Raw genomic sequence first — 22,037 nt, 5'->3', positions numbered from 1 at the left:
TTTTCTCAAACATTACTTTGCTTTTTATTCCAAGATCAACCATAAAAAAAGGCAGCTTTCTGTACTCGTGCAACAAAATCTGGAGTGCTTTGCCAATAGAGAAGTGCCAGGCTCCAAATGTCAAGCATTTCAAAAAACTTGAACAAGCCCACTTTTCTAATTTGGCTTTTTCTTAGTTACTTGCATTGGTTGTAATAGATTAGAAATGGTACTCTGTACAGTTTGTAAAATCTGCACTGGGCGGTAACCTCTGCTCTTTTTCTCTGTTGTTTTTTTTCCAGTTTATTGCAATGGTGCCCCCCTGCGTCTCCACCGTCTGTTACATCAACTCCAACTGCCTGTGACAGAAGAAAAGTTCACAAGACACCCTGAAATGGAATTGTGATTGGAGTGAGACGCCACAATCATATATGCTGGGATGTGCGGAGGGGGTCTGTGTGGGCTTTGGCTTGGGACCCCCAGAGGTTTATTATCACCAGTATCCTTGAAGGCTGCAAGTTTGTCTTTGTCCCTGGCCAATTGACCAGGCAGTGTATTTATTACAAAGGACAAGGACCCCTCCATTTGCTTCTCATTTACTTTTATAATGCCTTCAGTTTTCTTTGTAACTGTATATTTTTGTGGAGCAATTTGAGCTACACTTGTAAGCAAAGGTGATGTAAAAATATTATTAATGAACAAATATTAAAGGACAGAGCAGGAAAAATGTCAGTTTAAATAGAACAGAATTTTAATGGAATATTGCTGGATAAAAACTGAGTAGCATCTTGTTCACAAAGCTAAAATAGCATTTTTCCTTTTTTGACAAATTTAATGATTCACTTTTGTGTTCAAAACCATGGCTAACTTTTTTTTTTTTTTTTAAATACTAAAGTAAAAATCTGTAAATATATTTGTGTTCTCCTTCCCTAATAGTTTTTAACACCTCCCCTTGTTGGCCATTTTCATTGTAGTTGTGTTCTAGTTAAATGCATTTACCATTTATACATCTTTATGATTACTGAATTTTCTACTCATAATATACATGCAGTATATATACATATAAATATAAGTGTGTAATTTGTTTTTGAGAAACATTGTTCACAGATCTTTCACTTTTATTTTTAAACATACCATTTATTCCTTCAATAAAAATGTACGATAAGTGTATTTGTATTTCCTTTTTTTAAGTTATAAAAATGAACTGGCTCTGTGTCAATATGGGTGAATAAAATCACTGACATGAGACGAGGAGTCTGCACACAAACAGCGGTGTGTTATGTTGATTAAACTTGTAAGAAAGAATATCACTGCCCGCTGTTCATCATAAACTGAACTACTTCATGCTTTTTAAATTCTGCTCAGTTAGTGGAGAATATTTTATTTTACAGCCGATAAATTCAGTTCAGTTTTATATTAATAGGTAAGTTGGTTTCTCAGCGGGTGTTACAGAGACGCCTTGAATTAAAATTAAAAACACTAAGAACAAACATATTACAAATATGAACTACAGCAACAAGCACTTACTGTAAAAAAGAAAAAAAAATAGATCAAATAGATTGATTCAAGCGATAACAGAGCACTTCCTTAATTTAAGTCTGTGGATATAAAGTTAAACTTCTCTTTAAGATTAATAGCCATTGGAATAAATGAGGATTTGAACCGGTGGCTTTATGCTCTTCATTTCTTCAGCATCTGACCTGACTGCACAACTGAGAACGAATGAAAGAATTTTAACAAGTGGACCGTCACAGTTAACACTAAGGACAGGGACAGTCAGCACAATGCCATGCAACACTGTGTTAATTCTTTTCTTTTTTTTTTTTGGAATAAGGACCATATATTTCTGTAAAACTGGTTGGATACTTTAGATTTTGTAACCTGATGCCTTAAGAAAAATAGCAATTTTATTAATAATAATTGATGTCTGAAGATATTTTTAAACAAACACAATTTGCACATAAGAGGGAAATTGCAACAATAGATCAAAAGGAAAGGAAACTTTATATGGTTTATTACGTGAGTGGGAAAATAAAAACACTACAGACTTTATATAACATATATATATATTAGTACCTGCCAAATAATACAAAGAGTACACAACGTGTAGTTCGCCTTAATTGGGGCTAATCAGTTGTGCACACCTAAGCTTCCTCTTACGGCGATTAAACATTGGACATCAACGTTACGCCACAAAGGCTGCTTCGTTTATTTTGCAGGATGAATGTTTTCATTATGGTCAACTAATGTGGAACTAAAATGAATAAACCGTAATGTTAAATTGTGCTGCATGCACAGTTCAGATCGGGTCGTGCCGTACAGTGATTTTTTTTTTTATGTTTTTTTCGGGCGGCACGGTGGTAGCGCTGCTGCCTCGCAGTTAGGAGACCCCTGCGTGGAGTTTGAATGTTCTCCCCGTGTCTGCGTCGGTTTCCTCCCACAGTCGACATGCAGGTTAGGTGGATTGGCGATTCTAAATTGTCCGTAGTGTGTGCTTGGTGTGTGTCCTGCGGTTGGTTCCTGCCTTGCGCCCTGTGATGGCTGGGATTGGCTCCAGCAGACCCCCGTGACCCTGTGTTCGGATTCAACGGGTTGGAAAATGGATGTTTTTCATTAAGCGCATGCGGTGTGTGTCACTACCTGGTTCCGTTGCGGCCCGATCTGCATGTGCGTGTTTATTGAAATGTTACGTCATCACACACTTTACGGTGCTGCCCAATCTGTTTAACGCCTGCGTGAACACTACGCCATGTTAGGCTTTCAATACGCCTGCGCGCGCAAATTGGGTAATGACAGGCAGATCGCGATCTTAAAATGGTGGATGAGCTTTAAATGGATGTTGGTGGTCTGAACAGGCAAGTCTGATAACTCGTTAGGTAGGTTGCTAACGCTGTGTCACTTTATCTCTATTAAGGTCATTTGGACAATGTTAAGACGCCTCACGGGGCTTACTGACTTATTCGTATTTACTTGCTCTCTGTTTTTGACCTTTTGCCCTTTGTGTTGACAAGAAAAAATACTCTTTGTTAAAATATATACAGATATGTACTTTCAAAATGGTTAAATAATTAGAAAAATCAACTAATCCGATTCACGGGCAAGCTCGCACATCCCTAGCAAAGGAGGAACAAACAACTCAGTTTAACTGCCATTAAAACGGGTGCACACACTTTTAAGGTTTTTATAAGAGACGTGCGTGAGTTGCATTTTGCGTATTATTAAAACATATGTGATGAGCGGCATGCCTATGTTTAATTTTTTTTTTTTTATTTATTAATTTTATTACAATCAATACATAGCAATCAAGTTTTTACAAAAAAAATTATGTAAGAACAGATCGATCCCCACCCTTGAGAGAGAGAGCAAGCCAAAGGTGTAAAATTTAAGGCTTTAAAAATACCTAAATCAACAAATTCTCTGTGCTTTATAAACTTATTTCAAAATATTACTGATTAGATCCTGCCATGTTTTGAAAAAAGTCTGCACAGATCCTCTACTGAGTATTTGATTTTTCCAATTTTAAATAATATAACACATCAGTTTCCCACTGACTTAAAAGAGGAGAGTTTGGGTTCTTCCAGTTTATCAGAATAAGTCTGCGTGCCAACAGTGTAGTGAATGCGATCACAATTTGTTTGTCTTTCTCCACTTTAAGCCCCTCTGGAAGAACCCCAAACACAGCTGTTAATGGGTTAGGAGGGATTGTGAGTCCAAGACTGTCTGAGAGGTAATTAAAATTTTTGTCCAGAATAATGTTAATTTGGTGCAGGCCCAGAACATGTGACCTAGTGAGGCTGGGGCTTGGTTGCAACGTTCACAGGTTGGATCATGCCCTGGAAACATTTTGGAGAGTTTTAGTCGAGACAGATGTGCTCGATATATAATTTTGAGTTGTATAATTGTATGCTTTGCATATGGAGCTTGAGTGAATTCTCTGCATTGCTACTTTCCACTCCTTTTCTGATATATTAATTGAGAGGTCATTTTCCCAGTGTCCTCTTGGATCTTTGAAAGGAAGGGATTGTAAAAGGATTTTATATATTGTAGAGATGGAGTCTAACTCCTTGAAATTGAGCAATATTTTTCCAGCGTGGATGAGGGTGCAAGATGAGGAAAATCTGGAAGGTTCTGTTTAACAAAGTTCCTGATTTGAAGATAGTGAAAGAAATTTGTAGCTGGAATGTTAAATTTGGAATGTAATTGTTCATAGGATGCAAAGGCGTTGTCTATATAAAGATCTCTAAGCAAGTTAATTCCAAATTTTTCCAGATATTAAAACTGCATATGTTTGTGAGGGTTGAAAGAGGTGGTTCTTTGCAGGGTGCCACAGAAAGAAGCTTCTCCGTCTTAAAATGCTTTCTACATTGGTTCCAGATTCTAAGTGAGTGGAGCACAATTGGGTTATTAGTGTATTGCCGATATCGTGTGTTTATTGGAGCCCAGAGCAAGGAATACAAAGAAGTACTGCAGGATTTTACTTCTATTGCGGTCCATGCCTGTGTATGTTCTTCTATTTGTGTCCAGGTTCTTATCGACTGTATATTTGCGCCCAGTAATAAAACTGGAAGTTAGGTAGAGCCATGCCGCCTTCTGCCTTTTGTCTTTGTAGGGTCGCTCTTTTGATGCGTGGATGTTTAGAATTCCAAATAAATGAGGTTATTGTTGAATCTAATTGCTTAAAGAACGATTTATTAATGTATATTGGTATGTTTTGAAATAAAAAGGAGCTTAGGAAGAATATTCATCTTAACAGTGTTAATTCTTCCAGCTAGTGTGAGATGAAGGGTTGACCATCTATGCAAGTCTTGTTTAATTTTTTCCATGCAGACGACGAAATTTTGTTGATAAGAGCTTTATGTTTACTTGTGATGTTTACCCCGAGGTATTTAAACTGTTCTGCAATGATAAAAGGAAGGGTGTCTAATCTAATATTATATGCTTGAGAATTCACGGAAAGAGTACACTTTTATTCAGATTAATTCTGAGACCAGAGAGCTTTTGAAATTCTGTGAGTGCTGCTAAGACTGCAGGCACAGAATTTTCTGGGTCCGATATATACAGTACCATGTCATCTGCATATAATGAGATTTTCTGTTCCAGTCCTTCTCTGCTAATCCCCTTTATCTGATCAGTATTTCGACAATGTATTGCCAGTGGTTCAATGGCAATTGCAAACAGCAGTGGTGACAAAGGGCATCCTTGTCTTGTGCCACGTTCTAGTTTAAAGTAGTCTGAGCAAATGTTATTGATGCAAACTGAAGCTTCTGGGTTAGTATACAGTAATTTAATCCATGCACAAATGTTGGGCCAAACCCAAACTTCTCCAAAATAGTAAAAGGTATTTCCATTCAATCATGTCGAATGCTTTTTCTGGGGTGTTTGATCCAATGCTAATAATATTTCTGGGGTGTTTGATTTAGTTGGTGAGTATATTACATTAAACAGGCGTCGAAGATTTGAAGATAAGTGTCGGCCCCTAATAAATCCAGTTTGGTCTTGTGATATTACTGAGGGGAGCACTTTCTCCATCCTTCTAGCTATGATTTTAGAGAGTATTTTAACGTCGTTATTCAGAAGTGAAATTGGTCTGTATGATGCACATTGTAATAAGTCCTTATTTTGTTTTGGAAAGACAGTGATTAGTGCTTGGCGAAAGGTTTGTGGAAGAGATTGGTTATCTCTGGCTTCTGTAAATGTTGCTAATAGGGGGGAGCTAGCTGAGCGGAGAATTTCTTGTAAAACTCTGCAGGGTAGCCGTCAGGGCCTGCTGCTTTTCCACCTTGGAGTGACTTTATAGCATCCAGTAATTCTGATAATGACAGAGGTTTATCGAGTTCCTCCACACTAAAAGCGTCAATTTGTGGTATCTGTAATGTATCCAGAAATGCATTAGATTGTATATTGTCTTCTTTAAACTCAGTAGTATATAGGGATTTATAGTAGTCTCTAAAAGTGTACATTATATTTTTGTGTTCGATGATTTTATCTCCGTTAGTGTTAGTAATTACGAGATTGCGTTGCACATCTTGCTTGTGAATTTGTTGCTAAAAGCTTATTAGCTTTCTCTCCATGTTCATAATAATGATGTCTGGATTTGTAAATTAGTTGTTCAGTTTCTTTAGTTGTCAAGAGGTTTAATTCTGAATGTAGAGCCTGCCTCCTCTTATGTAGAGTCTCGCTTGGTAGTCTGGCATGTTCTTCATCTATTTTAGTAATTTAGCTTTTTATCTCTGCTACTTTCTTCGCTTCGGATTTATTTCTGTGGGAAAGATATGAGATAATCTGTCCTCTTAAGAAGGCCTTAAGAGTTTCCCAGAGTATTCCTGCAGAGATCTCAGGGGATGTATTTGTCTCTAGAAAGAATTCAATTTGTTTGGATATAAATTCAGTACAATTCTCGTCAGCTAATAGAAGCGGATTGAGCGCCATCTGGGGTGAGTGTATGGGGCTTAGTAATTTCAGCTCCAAGATCATGGAGCATGGTCTGAAATAACAATAGCATCGTATTTACAAGATTTAATCTTAGGCAAGAAGTTATTATCTATAAAGAAGTAATCAATCCTTGAGTAGCAATGATGTACTGGTGAGTAGAAAGAATATGTTCTTGAATTTGGGTTTAAAAACCTCCAGGGATCTGATAAGTTGTGATCAGTTATAAACTTTGTAATTATCTTTGCGGTGTTAGTTGCGTTCCCCTGTGGAGGAAGTCTTATCTAAAAGTGGATTTAGAACACAATTAAAGTCCCCAGCCATTATAAGTTTATGAGTGTTCAGATTGGGAATGGATGCAAATAAATTTTGTATAAATTCCTTATCATCAACATTAGGTGCATAAACATTTATCAAAATCATTTTACAGTTAGATAAGTCTCCCATGACCATCACATATCTCCCTTCAGGATCCAATACTACATCTGATGCTACAAATGGTACTGTTCTATGTATGAGAATTCCCACCCTCTAGTTTTCTTTGTAAAACTAGAATGGAACATTTGGCCAGTCCAGTCTTTTGCAGCGGAACTGATCCTTACTTAGTAAGTGGGTTTCCTGTAAAAATACTATTTTAGCATTTAGACCTGTTAGGTGAGAAAGTACTTTCTTTCTCTTTAATTCGTGATTCAGGCCTTTAACATTCCAGCTTACGAAGTTAACTGTCCCATCATGGAGACACTGATTCTGAGTTTTTGATGTCATTTATAGTCTTAACTGGAAGTGAAATAGTTTAGGTCTTAATTTCCTATTCCCCAAGAGTTGTTGCCATGCAGCTTATTATTACGTTGATAGTTATAATTATAAAGATTGAGATGATAGATTAGATATAGATCAAGCCTGCTCTCTTTCTCTCCCCCCCTTAAACCCCCACCCTCCCTTTTTGCCTCCCCAGGTGAGGCTAAAACCCACTTCATGCAGTCCCAGTCCTCTGACATACCCAGAGACAGAGCACGTCCAAAGCACATCAAGCCCCCATGCAGTGGCGCTTTAAGGTTAAAAGATAGAGATATCTGTTACCAATATAGTCTTTAAAAGAGGAAAAAAAAAAAAAAAAAGAATTTTGCACTTAATATATATATATATATATATAATCTTCAGCAATTTTAGTGCATTAAGATGATACCCCAGATAATAAACCCAGGTGATGGTGTTAAAGATGTGTCCAAAATAAGCATAACAAGTCTTAATGCAGTAATAGCAATAACAGTAAACCAAGGGTATGATATTGAACAGTCTCATTTAGGGTACACATGAAATAATTAGAAAAGAAAAAGAAAAAAAAGAGGAGGAAAACGTAATTAAGCACAATAAAACATAAACATTTAGCGCCCTAGTAATACTAAGTAATAATAAGTAATAAGTAAGTAATAATAAGAATATGAGAATATATGCTGATAAAAAACCCGTATTTTAAAACAAATAGATCAGACAGTAGATTATTAATCCTAGCATTATCATTTACCGCCATGACTCACAATTATGTATCAGAATAGTCCCGGGATCAGCTTTCTTAATTCATTTTCTGCTTCCTCCTTGCTAGCGAAGACATAGAAATGACCCTGCCATTCCACTTTCAGTTTTGCGGATACAGGAGGCCGTATTTGACACTGGCTTGCCGTAGCGCTGTTTAATATTATAGAAGGCTGCACGTTTAATAGCTGTTGCTGGAGAGAACTCAGGGAAGACACGAATGTGGCTATTTTCATATATAATATCTTCCTTTTTTCTGAGGAGTGCCATCACCTCTAACTTAAATGATAATCGTTCAAAACGGACTATAAAAGATCTTGGTCGGGGTCTGACGGTGTTTGATCCGTACGCGGTAAGCCGCTGCTATCTCAGATTCTGCTTTAAAGTCGCCCCCGATTATTTTAGAAAAAAGTTCAGTTGCAAATTTCACAGGGTTTGAACTATGTTTAAATGTTTGTGAACTTTGCCAGGCCTAACACTAATCAAGTGAACCAATAAATACAATGCACACTGAAATATCAACACCGCATATGTTGTCTCACCATCATTCTAAATTGCCAAATGATGTTTCACTTTTGTTTTTGCTGTTTTGAGAAAATACCGACTCTGCATTTGAGGTTCGCTCTGCACCACTTGGATTTAATGCATTTGATTATGAAGTTCCTCCAAATCACCACCAAGAATATTCAAGTGCTGTGAAACCTTTACGACCATTATGAGATACCTGAAATCAGTGGTAATGATTTATATACAGTACAATCATATGAAAAGGTTTGGGAGTCACTCTCAGCCTGCATGATAATTGACTCTACTTTCAACAACAAAGATAACAGTGGTATGTCTCATTTCCTAGGAACATCTGAGTACTGGGGTGTTTTCCAAATAAATATTTTTAGTGAAGCAGTATTTAGTAGTATGAAATTAAATCAAATGTGAAAAACTGGCTGTGGAAAAATTTGGGTCTCCTTGTAATTTCGGCTGATTTGAATGCATGTCACTGCTCAATGCTGATTACTTGCAACACCAAATTGGTTGGATTAGCTTGTTATGCCTTGAACTTCATAGACAGGTGTGTCCAATCATGAGAAAAGGTATTTAAAGTGGTCAAAACAAAGATTGTTCAGTATCATGGTTTAGGGGAAGGCTACAAAAAGCTATCTCAGAGGTTTACATGGTCAATTTCAACTGTTAGGAATGTAATTAGAAAATGGAAGGCCACAGGCACAGTTGCTGTTAAATCCAGCAGGTCTGGCAGGCCAAGAAAAATACAGGAGTGGCATATGCACAGGATTGTGAGAATCAGGGGCGGTCCTAGCCTGTTTGGTGCCCTGGGTGAACACCCGTCTGGCGCCCCCCCGCCCTGGTGACAGAACCCCCCAGCTATACCGTGTTCTAATAAACACTGAACAAAATCAGTGCAATAAAGCAAACTATTGGAAATGTAATTTCTAACAGAGACAAAATCAACATTTATACAGCACCAAAATATTTTGTTATAGTGTAAATAATTTTCACTTTAGTACCATCTCCAGTCATCAGTTCACTAGGGGCCTCGTGTATAACGCTGTGCGTAGAACTCGCACCGCACTATGACATGGCATAAGCACAAAAGCCGAAATGTGCTTACGCACAGAAAAATCCAGATGCAGCAATCTGTGCGTACTCCAACTTCCACGTTCTTCGCTACATAAATCGATCAGCGTGAAAACTACGCTTCGTGCCGCGCTTTATGTAACGCCCCAACTCCTCCCAGAATTACGCCTCTTTGAATATGCAAATGAATATAAATAACCCTTAAGCGCAGCCTTCTGTGAAAAGACAATGGGGAAAAGCACTGGGGAAAATATAAGAACTTCAGCGAATACCAAGTGGAGGCAAAGGAAAAAACATACTATTTGTTCAAATAAACCGTGGTATAATCAACAAAAGGAAGTTGATCGAGTGACGTAGTGTATTGGAGAAACTTGAAAGCTCACATTCACAAAATCGCACAGTGCCGGAAATAAAAAAAAAGTCACATATCAAAGTCGCCGTGAAAAGCCGAGTTGTAGCCCACTGTCTGAGTGTCATATGAAAGCTTATTAGGGTGCAGAGAAAAAGGCACACGGTGGGGAAAAAGCGAAATGTCAACTTCAATCTCGACATTTCCACTTTAATCACATAGTTTATTTTGTCATTAAAGTAGAACATCATAAACTTCATCGTAAAATCGTTTAATTAACCAGTTTCTCAAATCCCATCATAACTAAAGTAGCAGGTTAAATGCTTTGTTTTGTATGTGTTCTTCTGTGTGTGAATCACTACGTGCTTCATAAATGGGCTTTCTCTTCCTCCGACCGGACACAGAATCCATTACATTCATGATATTACAGTTCTCTGAATAATTTACCTGAGATGTATACCTGATATCATTTCAGTATTCATATCATATCAATTAAAACCTGTATTAAATTAATGGGAACACGGTGGTACAGTGATAGTGGCGAAATCGTGCCCCATCCAGAGATTGTTTCTGCCTCACGCAAGATACTTGCTGTGCCGTGCGCGACCTTCGATGAAATTTATTGCAGCACTACTGTCTCTTTCAAACGTATTAAACCCAAATTCTTGTCCTTACTTTTCTTTCTACAAGTGCCCAATCACCACACAATCAGCTCAGTAATAGAGTTAAGCCATCTGTAGGCTTAGAACTCTGATTCTTCAAAACTTTTAAGGAACATTGAAATATCTTCGTAGTACATGTTTAATTATTCTATCCATTTATCTTTCCAGTGTTGCGCCAGCCCCAGCAAGAATACAGTGCGAGGCAGGAACAATCCGTGAACGGGCGCCAGCTCCTTGCTAGTGCTGTGACACCATGTCCTCACATGTTTCACTATTAAAAATATAAATTATTTAAATGATGTTGATATTTTATCTGTATAATGGAATAAACATATTTTGCTGCATTTCAGCTTAAAAATGATATCGTCATCATATGTAAATACGCGCTTTATAAAATGGCTCAGGTTGTGCAATATTATAACTGTAGTGCAAGTTTACAGTGAGGTGATTGTACTAATAAGTACTAACAGTACAAGGAGCATTTGATGGACTGATGGAGTGCGCTTATAGTTCTTGGGATAAAACTGTTTCTGAACCACGAGGTCCGTACAGGAAATGCTCTGTAACATTTGTCGTATGGGAGCAGTTCAATAGACCACATGGCTGAGGCAGCGTGTGCTAGATGCTGTATACCGATAATTATCTTTCCAATCTGCTGTTGTAGAGCTGTGATTCCACACTCAGTTACTGTGATATAAATACTCTGAGTGGTGCAGTGAAAGTAATATGGAAAAAGATGAACCACTATGGCAACCCCTAATGGGAGCAGCTGACAGAAGAAGGTGCAATAAGACTAAAAACGCTAAAGCAGCTATGGTATTTGGAATAGTTTGGCTATTCTGTGGACCATTATATTGTTACCTGTTACTTACAATCAGATGCCTTAAACTAATAAACAATATGCGGTGTCAGGGATGCCAGGGGCAACGACACGGCCGGGACGCCGTGTGGGACCGGATGTGGGACCGCGCCCACCCTGGATCACGTGGGGGCCGCCATCCTGGTTGCTTTGGGGGCATGGAAGCCCCACCCTGTAGGGGCCCGTGGTCACCGCCAGGAGCGCCCCAATGCCTTGGGGAACTGTTACCTCAGCACTTCCACCACACCAGGAAGTGCTGGGGGGAAGATTTAAGAGGACACCCAGAGAGCTGCCGGGAGAACAGCCGGCACTTCCGCCACTCTGGGGCGTGGCCAACGAAGGAGTGTCGGGAATCACCTGGAGCTCATCTGGGAGAATATAAAAGGGGCCGTCTCCCTTCATTCAGGGCCGGAGTCGGGTGGAAGAAGAACGAGGCAGGAGCAGAGATTGTGGAGGCGGCCCGAAGAAAAGGCATTGAGTGGCCAGGACTGTGTGTTTGGGGTATTTGTGCACTTTATTCTGTGTCTGAGTGACACCTCATAATTGTATATAGTGTATATAATAAATACGTGTGGTGGTGAAAAACAACATGTCTGCCTGTCTGTGTCCGGGTCGGCTACACAGTGGTTAATTTCAGTGTATATGATAAAAACGCGTCAGAGATTTGGATCTAAAAATGAAAGGGAAACCATACAGGAACAGTAGCACTACTTTGACACTGGGTGCCACCAGTTTGCAAAACCGAGTGGAGAACTTGCGTATGGCAAGCATTTAGCTGGCGTGAAAATGTGCGTGGCTTTATGCCAAGTTTAGGTTTTATACATCGTGATTTGAGGGTGGAAACGGGAGTACGCAACATTTATACATGAGGCCCCAGAAACTTAATTCATATACTGTACATATCATGTTGCAATTGGTATCAAAAGTTGAAGAGGTTTGTTTTGCAAACTCTGGATATTATGCTTTTTTTTTTTTTTGTTTTTTGTCCAAAATTGCTCTATGCTCTGGGGGAGTCTAGTTTCAAAATTCCATCAATAGATATTTCAATGTGTTTTTCTTCCTTATTTGTCAGAATTTCACCCAGTTGAATGGAACTCTCTCAACACAGATTCAGTATCCACTTTTGATTGTCCTGGGGAAAAAACTCAAAAAGCTGCTGGTTTTTTTTTTTTTTTTAAATTGTGGAAACAAACTTGCATGTCTGCAAGAATGAACTCAGAATGTCCAATATTATACACTGTTACATTTTCCATGAGTTCTTAAATTCACTGTAATTGATCAAATTTCCATCCATCCATTATCCAACCCGCTATATCCTAACTACAGGGTCACGGGAGTCTGCTGGAGCCAATCCCAGCTAACACAGGGCACAAGGCAGGAAACAAACACCAGGCAGGGTGCCAGCCTACCACAATAATCAAATTTCTATATGTCAATTGAAGTCAAAAAGAAATCAAGTTTCTTTATAAATGCGTTCATTTTTATCCCTGGCTGTTATGTTAACATTATGGCCTTGCAAACTACTATTTTAAGTGTTTTAAGTTTTAGAAAATATTGCGAGGAAAGCAAGTCTAAGTAGCCAAACCTAACTGGAAAATAGGTTTGCATATTCCGATTTCTCATCTTCGAGGTACATCAAAAATTCTGCTCTTAACTTGAAAACTCTTTTCTAGACGTTGCCCCTTGAAAGCCATCTTACTTCTGTGTGGTTAAAAAGATTTTCGTGTAACAAACCCATGTCTTCACAAATTTATGAATCTGAAATGCTTTTCCTTTGATAGAATTTATCACTTTAGAGACATATTTTAAAACACAATCCATTCCAGAAGATAAAAATTTTGAGGCAAGAGCTTCTCCATGTAAACAAATGTGCAACCATGTAGCCTTTGGCATTGTATCTTTGTAATCTGACAATGAGACCACTTCAATATCCTGTCATAGCCTTGGTGCTATTGGGGTATACAGAAACATATTTCATCCAGTCAATATTGTATTTACTACCCTTGGATTTTCTTTATTCAGTAGCTTTTCAAAGTACTTCTTCCATTTATTCTTCATCTTATTATGCTGACTCAAGACCATGTCTTACTCATCTTTCATCTACTTTATCTGACGATGCCAATACTTTGTATAAAAGTGTTGAATAAACATTTTCAGGTAGTATTGGCTTCTAGTGGTTTACAAAATAAAATATCATCTGTAACACTATTCTCTGTATCATATCTTACAAATATGAATTCAGTGCAGTTGGAAACATTTGTGGATTCGCCCACCTTTAATCTTTTTAAGAACTTGTGTTTTGAAAATCTTCTGCCATGTCATTTATTCTTCTTTGGATCATATTATTGGAGGTAGTTATTGTTTTGAGCTTGTCGGCCTCTTTTGGCACTGACAGAGCTGGCTATGTAGATTGTGTCAGTCCTCATGGCCTGGCAACTGTGGTGAAAATGGCTCCATGTTCCTCGACATTGCAAAAGGGCAGTGGTTGATGATCTCTGGATTGTGGTTCCGGCGCCAGAGCCGTTTTGTTGGACTTGGTACTCAAATACTGGAGGTGCAGTGAAGGAGATAAATCATATCCTCATGGACAGACACTGGAGGCTGCTACAGAACCGCAAGGTATACAGTTTGTATACAGCCCAGTTTGTGGATTATGACCACAGTCTTGTTGTTGCTACTCTGAAGATCCAGCTTAGGTCTGGTACAATGCCACCTACTGTGAGAATGAGACTGGACTTGGCCAGACTCCAAGATCAGGCTGTTTCTAATGAGTTTGAATGCAGTTTGTGTGAGGAACTTGCAGACTTGGGTGCGACTGCTGATCCTGATTTGGGAAACCTTCCGTGACAGGACCTTGAAGGTTGCTGAGGGTTGTGTTTTTGTTGCTGGTGTTACCAGAAGGAGGTATTTCATCCTAGATATTATCGAAAGGAGTCACTGAGCATGGCTTGATGGCAACTCTGGTTTCCATACCAGGCACTGAAAGGATGACTCTGAAGGCAGAGAGGAGTCATTTGTTAATTGAATCTGAACACGTGACAGACCGTCTATGGTCTAGTGACTCACGTACTGCTTACAGAAGAATAAAAGCATTATGAACATCTTAATATGTTCCTCAGAGAGTCTCTGGGATGAATTTCTCTTTGGTAAGGCTGCCCTCCTGTCATTGCAAGCAGTCTTTTCTTCCATTTGGGAGATGGGCGTAATCCTAACTGACTGGAAAACAGAACTTGTTTTCCCTTTCTGGAAAGGGAAGGATGATCACCTGGATTGTGGCAACTACAGGGGGATAACACTACTCAGTAGGAATCGTGATCACTTGTTCACCTACTAGCGACTGAAGCACTCAGGTTTAATGCCTGAGAAGTCTACCATCAACTGCATCCTGGCACTGAAAGTTATCATGGAGCACAAACACTTATATCGGCAGAGTTTCTTTGCAGCCTTTGTTGATTTTTATAAAGCATTTGACACAGTTGATTGAGCTGACCTGTGGGACATCCTGAGACTTTGCGGGATCACCCTGAAGTTGCTGAATGTCATGGTTTGCCTGTACACTGGTGCTGTGCAGAGTGAAGGCAGAACCACTGCATTTTTCCCAGTTGATTCTGGGGTTCTTCAGCATTGTGTTTTTGCTCCTACTCTGTTCAGTGCTTACATGGACTGGGTGTTGGGCAGGAGTGTGGGGTCAAACTGCTCCTAAAAAGAATTAGGGGGAAACTGTTGACAGTGACCTGAATTTTAAACCACATATTAATAAGATCACTAGGACAGCATTTTCTCACTTAAGAAATATAGAAAAAGTTAGACCTCTTATATCATTGAAAGATGCTGAGAAATTAGTTCAAGCTTTTGTTTTCAGTCGACTAGATTAATGTAACTCAGTCGATTTATGTCTGGGTGGTCCTGAGAAGAGTGTAACGAGTGCAGAATGCAGCTGCTAGAATCCTAACTAGGAAAAGAAAATCCGAGCACAGTTTTGATGTCACTACACTGGTTACCTGTGTCATTTAGAATTGACTTTAAAATACTGCTTATGGTTTACAAAGCCTTAAATAATCTGCTCCATCTTATATTTCAGAATGTCTGACACCTTATATTCCAAATTGTAACCTTAGATCTTCAAAGGAGTGTCTGCTTAGAATTCCAAGAGCAAAACTTAAAAGAAGTGGTGAGGCGGGCTTCTGCTGTTATACACCTCAAATCTGGAATAGCCTGACAATAGGAATTCACCAGGCTGATACGGTGGAGCACTTTAAAAAACTGCTGAAAACGCATTACTTTAACATGGCTTTCTCATAACTTCATTTTAATTTAATCCTGATGCTCTGCATATTCAATTAATTATCATTACTATTCATGATGGCTCCAAAATCGTACCAACCCCTACTCTCTCTTCTGTTCTTTTTCCGTTTTTTTTGTGGTGGCGATCTGTGCCACCACCACCTAATCAAAGCACCATGATGTCCCTACATTGATGAATTAAAGGCCAGATGTCCATGTGGTTAAATATAAAGCGCAATATAAATAAAATTTATTATTATTATTATTTTATTATTATCATCATCAAGTCTTTCCATGAGAACCCTGAATACAAAGAGGACTGTTTCATTTGTGTTAGGTAGAATGCCTAGAGGGGGCTGGGTGGTCTCGTGGCCTGGAACCCCTGCAGATTTTATTTTTTCTCCAGCCGTCTGGAGTTTTTTCTGTCCTCCCTGGCCATCAGACCTTACTTTTATTCTATGTTAATTAGTGTTCTCTGATTGTAATTCTTACTTTGTCTTTTTTCTCTTTCTTCATCATGTAAAGCACTTTGAGCTACATTATTTGTATGAAAATGTGCTATATAAATAAATGTTGTTGTTGCTGTGGAGCACCTGTTTGTGAAGAAAGATTGACTGATTTTGACTTTGCGAACATTGCTGTGATCTTTGTGAGAGACTGAGTAAGAAGTCAGAGTGTCTGGGTTTGCAAGTGTCCTGGAAAAAAAAAGATCCAGGCCTTTTATGACACCTTGGGCATTGCCGTCAGCAGTGTAACTGTTTGAGGAGAGAGTGCCGACCTTGTTGAGACGTTTATTTACAGCAGTGAGATTCATGTCTCTCGTGACTCTTCCTATGAAGTCAGTGAATGAATTGGGATTTGGGGTGGTGCTGCCTGTTTTGCTATATGGATGCAAGACATAGATGCTATCCAGTGACTTTAAATGAATACTGAAATCCTTCAGTACTGTGTCTCTTCGGAGAATCCTTGGGTAACACTGGTTTGACTTTGTTTGCTCACGGAGTCCCAAATGACGCACAGTACGTGCATTTTGAGAGTGCATCAGTTTTGGCACTGTGACCATGTTGCATGATTTCCTGAGTGTGATCCTGTTCACAGGATCCTCATCACTGAGGACCCCACAGGCTGGACCAAGCCAAGAGGATGCCTACGTAACACCTGGCCTACAGCAGATAGATAGTCATTTCCAGAGCATGAGACTGGACCACATGTCTGGCCCTGGGATTTCCAGTCGGGATCCCAAGTTGTTTTGTCATGTGGGGGTGAGGCAACTCACTTTACCAGTGCATGTTCCCCATCCTGACCTAACTTGACTTGACATTATCAACAGATAAAGGTAAAATCCGGTTTTCAGCAGTTGTATGTGGCCTTCTGGCTTTTGCAAAATGAAATGAAACACGATATCTTGCTGGTAATACTTTTTCATTAGTAGTGGTTGCTGTGGTTTTTTTTTTTTCTGGTTGTTTGGTATTCAAATATTAAAGCCTCTTTGATGACATCATACTTTCTTTTGACAAATTACACACTGGGGTTTATTGGAAATAACAGTAAAGCCATATTTGAGATATTAATTGCTATACAATCTATTTTCCTTTTATTTCTTGTTATTGCCAGACGTAGAACTTTCCAATTATCTTTTTAAAAATGTGTACATCTTTAAAATAAAAAAGTATAGCTCATACTTACCACTGAATATTTGATATTGTACTTGTTTCTTAACAACATAGCTTGTTAATGATGCGTTTTTGTACAGTATTTTGCTGCCTATATATATTTTGCCGAACTGAAATTTCCAGAAGTCTCCAGTGCCATCGCATGACAATGCAATGACTAAAAATAATTAGCATGCACTTTTTCAAATATGGTGAAAAGTCAAGGAAATGCAATTTGTTTGTCTTTGTTCTTTGCACTACTGGGTAATGGATGGTGCCAGTATTTCTATTATTTAATAACTGTTTAACAGCTGCTGTTTGTTTACAAAGGAGTTCAGTATGGTAGTGGGGGGGTCGCAAACAAAATTTTCCCCCAAAAGTGGGTCATAGCTTAAAGTTTGGGAACCACTGCTTTTGATGAATACATCTTTTAAGTAAATGTTTCTAAACCTGGATAAGTGTATGATTTCTTCAAAATTTCATTGATTACAATAACATTTCTTCTCCCTTTTAGCCATGCTGTTTGACAAGGTGACTGAGAAGTTTGGGCACCCAACACTGTCATTGACTGGCTGGCTGGTCAAAAAAATTCTGGAGAATGTACATAAAGCTCAAGAGATAAATACAGCAAAATTAGCACAAATACAGTCAAACAGCACAGTCTTGGAAGTGGGCTTTGGACCCGGTTTGGGGCTCCAGGAAGCTGTTCGGTACCTAACAGACTCTAAGGGAAAGCTGTATGGAATTGACTACTCTGAATACATGCACAAGGTGGCCAGTAAACGACTCCAGGAGCAGATTACCTCTGGAAAGGCACAACTTTTTCTGGGAAGTGTAGAGAAGATTCCACTACCAGACTCCATTGTGGACAGAGTGTTTCATTGTAATTGTTTTCACTACTGGCCAGACCTCAAGAAAGGTTCTGCTGAACTTCACAGAGTGATGAAACCAGGTAAGCTGTCTGTACTTCTCTTGGCTATGATCAAGTACATCTGCTATGGCAGTGCTTTTATCATTCAATTTTTTTCCGGTTCAGTGTTGGAACGAGACAAAGCCCATTATATTGGATATCCATGGGTCATAGTGGGGTACAGGGACTGCAGTACTGAGGTCCACATGAGCCAAACTGGCAAGTTTCGATTTTTCATGCAGTATCTCCAAACTGGCAGTAAAATTCATTTTGGAGGCAGTTTCACAACTGCAAAACTCTGAGTTTTTGGGTGTTTGCAATCCAAATGCAAAGTGGCTACCTGGTCACCTGCATGGCCCTTTGTCTATTAATTTGCACCTTTAAAGGTTTCCGAAAGAACCTTCATTTTAGGATCCATATGGTAATTTTCCATGTACAGTGTGACAGGGGGGCACTGTCGTCTCCTTGAACCCTCGGACCAGACGCAAGACACCAGGTAAAAGTTCAATAATTGAATTTATTACAATAATAATGTGCACAAAGCACCCTCCACTCCACAATACTCATATAAATCACTACAATAATAAATCAATAATCAATCCTCCACACCCACACACGTTGTCACCCTGCCACCCGACTCAGCTCAACACCCACAGTCCTTTTTATAGTTCTTGACCCGGAAGTGTTTCTCTTCTCACTGTCCATGTGACTGGCAACACTTTCGGGTCGGATGACAACTCCTTTTTTTTCTTCAACCCGGAAGTACGTCATTTCTTCTGTCCATGTGACTGGGACATACTTCCAGGCTGTAGGGAAAATAAAAGTCTCTGTGCCTTCCTGCAGCAGCCCCGATGTTATCCAACAGGGTTGTGCATTAAAACTCCATAGTCCATGATTCCCTGCTGGCATTCAGGGCACCTCCATCTGGCGGCCTGGGGGTATTGGCCGGGATGAATGGCCGGCCATAGTCCACAACAGGTACAGATGGTTAAAGATCTGTGAAGTACCACTGAGTCATTATTTTAAAAGGACTCTTGCTGCATACAATAACACGGACAAAGTTCAAGTATACTTGATCTGTAAGTGTCCTGCTATGTAGCCACTATACTTTTTTTTTGCTCTACATATTCATTTGGTGCTTTGAAAAACTTCCCAATATACAAAGAATCTTTCCCAGAATTAAAAGGTTCTTAAATGAGCTGGACAATTCTTGTTAAAGTGCCCAAAATAATGGAATAAAATTCTAAATTTATGTGAGAACACACTATTAAAAATAAAGGTACCATAATGGTTCATGAGAGCAATGCTGTAGGGGAACCATTTTTAGTTCCCAAAAGACTGCTCCACATGAAGGTTCCAGAAGTTTTCCCTGGATTTATTACCATGAAGACTAATGTTACATTGACACTTATAATTATAAGGATTAAAAGAATAGATTAGAAATAGTTTGCTCTTCTTCCCAAGTCCTCCTGCCCCCCCATTTTGCCTCCGCACTTGAGGCTAGACCACACTTCACAAAGTCCCAGTCCTCTGACATACCTAGAGACAGAGCACGTCAAAAAACAAAACAAGCCCCCTAGCAGTGGCATATAAGAATTAAAATAGAGGTATCTATTGACATTACAATCTAAATACTATGAACATAAACTATAATCTTGAACTGTCTTGAGAGAGTAAACCCAGGGAATGATGTTAAACAGTAGCCCTGGATAAGTGTAGTAAGCCCAAATTCAATAAAACAAGGGTATGATGTTAAACAGCCTCCTTATATATTTAAAAAAAAAAAAGTTCACACACATACATATACGCATATAATTGTAATTAAAACATAAACAAAAAGTGGCAGAGAAGTATCATTGTAAGCAGATCAAACAGCCAGTGAGATCTTCTTTGCCATGCCAGGACAGAATGCGACCCACAATTGTATTTCAAAAAAGTGTCGGGATGAATTTTTTCAGCTTTTTTTCTGCTTCCTCTGTAGAAGTAAAAATGAAGGCCTTGTCTCGAATGTCCACTTTAAGTTTGGCAGGATATAAGAGTCTGTGTCTGATCTCAGCTTTCCGTAAGCACAGTTTAATGTAGTAAAATGAGGCACATTTAGCAGCTGTTGTGGATGAGAAATCAGGGAAAATGCGAATGTGGTTATTTTCAAATATAATCTCATGTTTCTGTCTGAGAAGTAATGCTATATGTAATTTAAATTGTAATTTTTCAAAACACACAATGAGAGTCCTAGGTTTAGAGGTATTTGACCCCTGTATGCAGTAAGCTGCTGCTATCTTGGTGTCTGATTTGAATTCTTCACCAATTATTTGAGAGAATAGTTCAGCTATGAATTTCACTGGGTTTGGACTTTCACGATTCTCAGGGAAATTTTCGATTCTAATATTATTCCTTCCATACTTGACAACGCGGAAGGTAAGGCCTTTTTCCGTTTCTGTGAATCTTCTGGAATCGACAAGCTGGCCTGGCCTGATTCGCTTGTACAATCGCTCCCACTTTCGCTCTCGACTGAAGACGATGTAGCAGCGTCAGATCCCAGGAAATCTGTGCTTTCACCTTTCTGTTCTAGGTCAGTCTCTGAAAGGCTGTACCTAGCCTGTCTAGAATTCAATTTCATCCTTGCTTATTGTCAATTCCAATTATTTGTTCTTCTCCTGGTGTTACATCTTCCTCACTCATCACAAAGGTGTGCACATTAGGCCCTCATCTCATTCTGGGTCAGTTGCTGCCTTGGATCTTGACTGGATTAGGTGCATATAACTGACAGCTTATTCTGGGAGTAGTGGGCTCACAATATGGAGAACTAACATATTTTCTTTCTTCCATTTATTAACAGAAGGACTGATGGTAACTACTCTCAGAGTGAACGCTATCAAAAAGGCAGTTTCCATTGGGCTCCTCCGAGGTAAGATATGGCAGCCTGAGATCTACATGGATGCCCTGCAGGCCACTGGATTCAAAGATTTACACATGAAGGAAATGGAAGACCGGGGCCTCAAGTTTAATGCAATTTTTGCCACAGCATCCAAATAAGACTCCAAGATGAATGTGACTGCCAAGTCTCATATGAAGTTTAACATATCTACTTCAAGATTTGTTTTTTATTTGCTTGAATTAGTTTTCTTCTTTGCAAGTAAGCAAGCTTTATAAAAGCGGCCCTGGGTAGACTGGGTTTGAGTCTTGTCTTAGTCACTTTCACTGAGTGGATTAAGCAATGGAAGGTTTAAATTGAAAAAAAAAAATCACTGAGTACAAAAACTGGGAGCTAAGGTGAAACTTATAATAACTTAAGAACTCGTTTATAAGACTGAGCAGCACAGGTGTAGAATAACTATTGGGGAAGCTTCATTGCATCAGATATTATATAATTCACATCTAGTCCTGGTGAAATGGTTAAGAGTCATATTTGTTGGAATTTCTGTGTCACTGACAAATTGGTTCAAGCCTTCTGAAATCTTAAACTTGATTATTTGGGTTAGCTTATAAGTGTCCAGATGGATCTATACTGCTCAAAAGAATTAAAGGAACACTTTTTAATCAGAGTATAGCATAAAGTCAATGAAACTTATGGGATATTAATCTGGTCAGTTAAGTAGCAGAGGGGGTTGTTAATCAGTTTCAGCTGCTGTGGTGTTAATGAAATTATCAACAGATGCACTAGAGGGGCAACAATGAGATGACCCCCAAAACAGGAATGGTTTAACAGGTGGAGGCCACTGACATTTTTCCCTCCTCATCTTTTCTGACTGTTTCTTCACTAGTTTTGCATTTGGCTACAGTCAGT

General features: G+C 39.0%; 1 protein-coding gene across 2 annotated transcripts; it reads left to right on the top strand.

Moving 5' to 3' along the window:
* Nucleotides 1-2,755: 2,755 nt before the first annotated feature.
* LOC120526247 (uncharacterized methyltransferase YdaC-like) lies at nt 2,756-21,826 on the top strand. 2 transcript variants are annotated; one of them, XM_039749320.1, is made up of 3 exons: nt 2,756-2,834; nt 17,855-18,292; nt 21,090-21,826. In XM_039749320.1, the coding sequence occupies exons 2-3, from the start codon at nt 17,857-17,859 to the stop codon at nt 21,284-21,286; spliced, it is 633 nt and encodes a 210-aa protein (XP_039605254.1). In that variant the 5' UTR covers nt 2,756-2,834; nt 17,855-17,856; the 3' UTR covers nt 21,287-21,826. The 2 variants fall into 2 exon arrangements, with proteins under 2 accessions (XP_039605254.1, XP_039605253.1); XM_039749319.1 differs by having other exon boundaries at nt 2,759-2,855.
* The last annotated feature ends 211 nt before the right edge of the window (nt 21,827-22,037 follow it).

This window comes from Polypterus senegalus, chromosome 3 (assembly GCF_016835505.1).
Source record: "Polypterus senegalus isolate Bchr_013 chromosome 3, ASM1683550v1, whole genome shotgun sequence".
NCBI lineage: Eukaryota > Metazoa > Chordata > Cladistia > Polypteriformes > Polypteridae > Polypterus > Polypterus senegalus.
The sequence above is the reverse complement of the archived record's forward strand: the minus strand, read 5'-3'. Positions and strand labels throughout refer to the sequence as shown.

Bases quoted from the DNA above. Each gene is read 5' to 3' on its own strand.
- LOC120526247 (XM_039749320.1), top strand. From the start codon at position 17,857: ATGCTGTTTGACAAGGTGACTGAGAAGTTTGGGCACCCAACACTGTCA. The intron at 18,293-21,089 runs GTAAGCTGTCTG...ATTTATTAACAG, and splicing joins TCACAGAGTGATGAAACCAG to AAGGACTGATGGTAACTACT.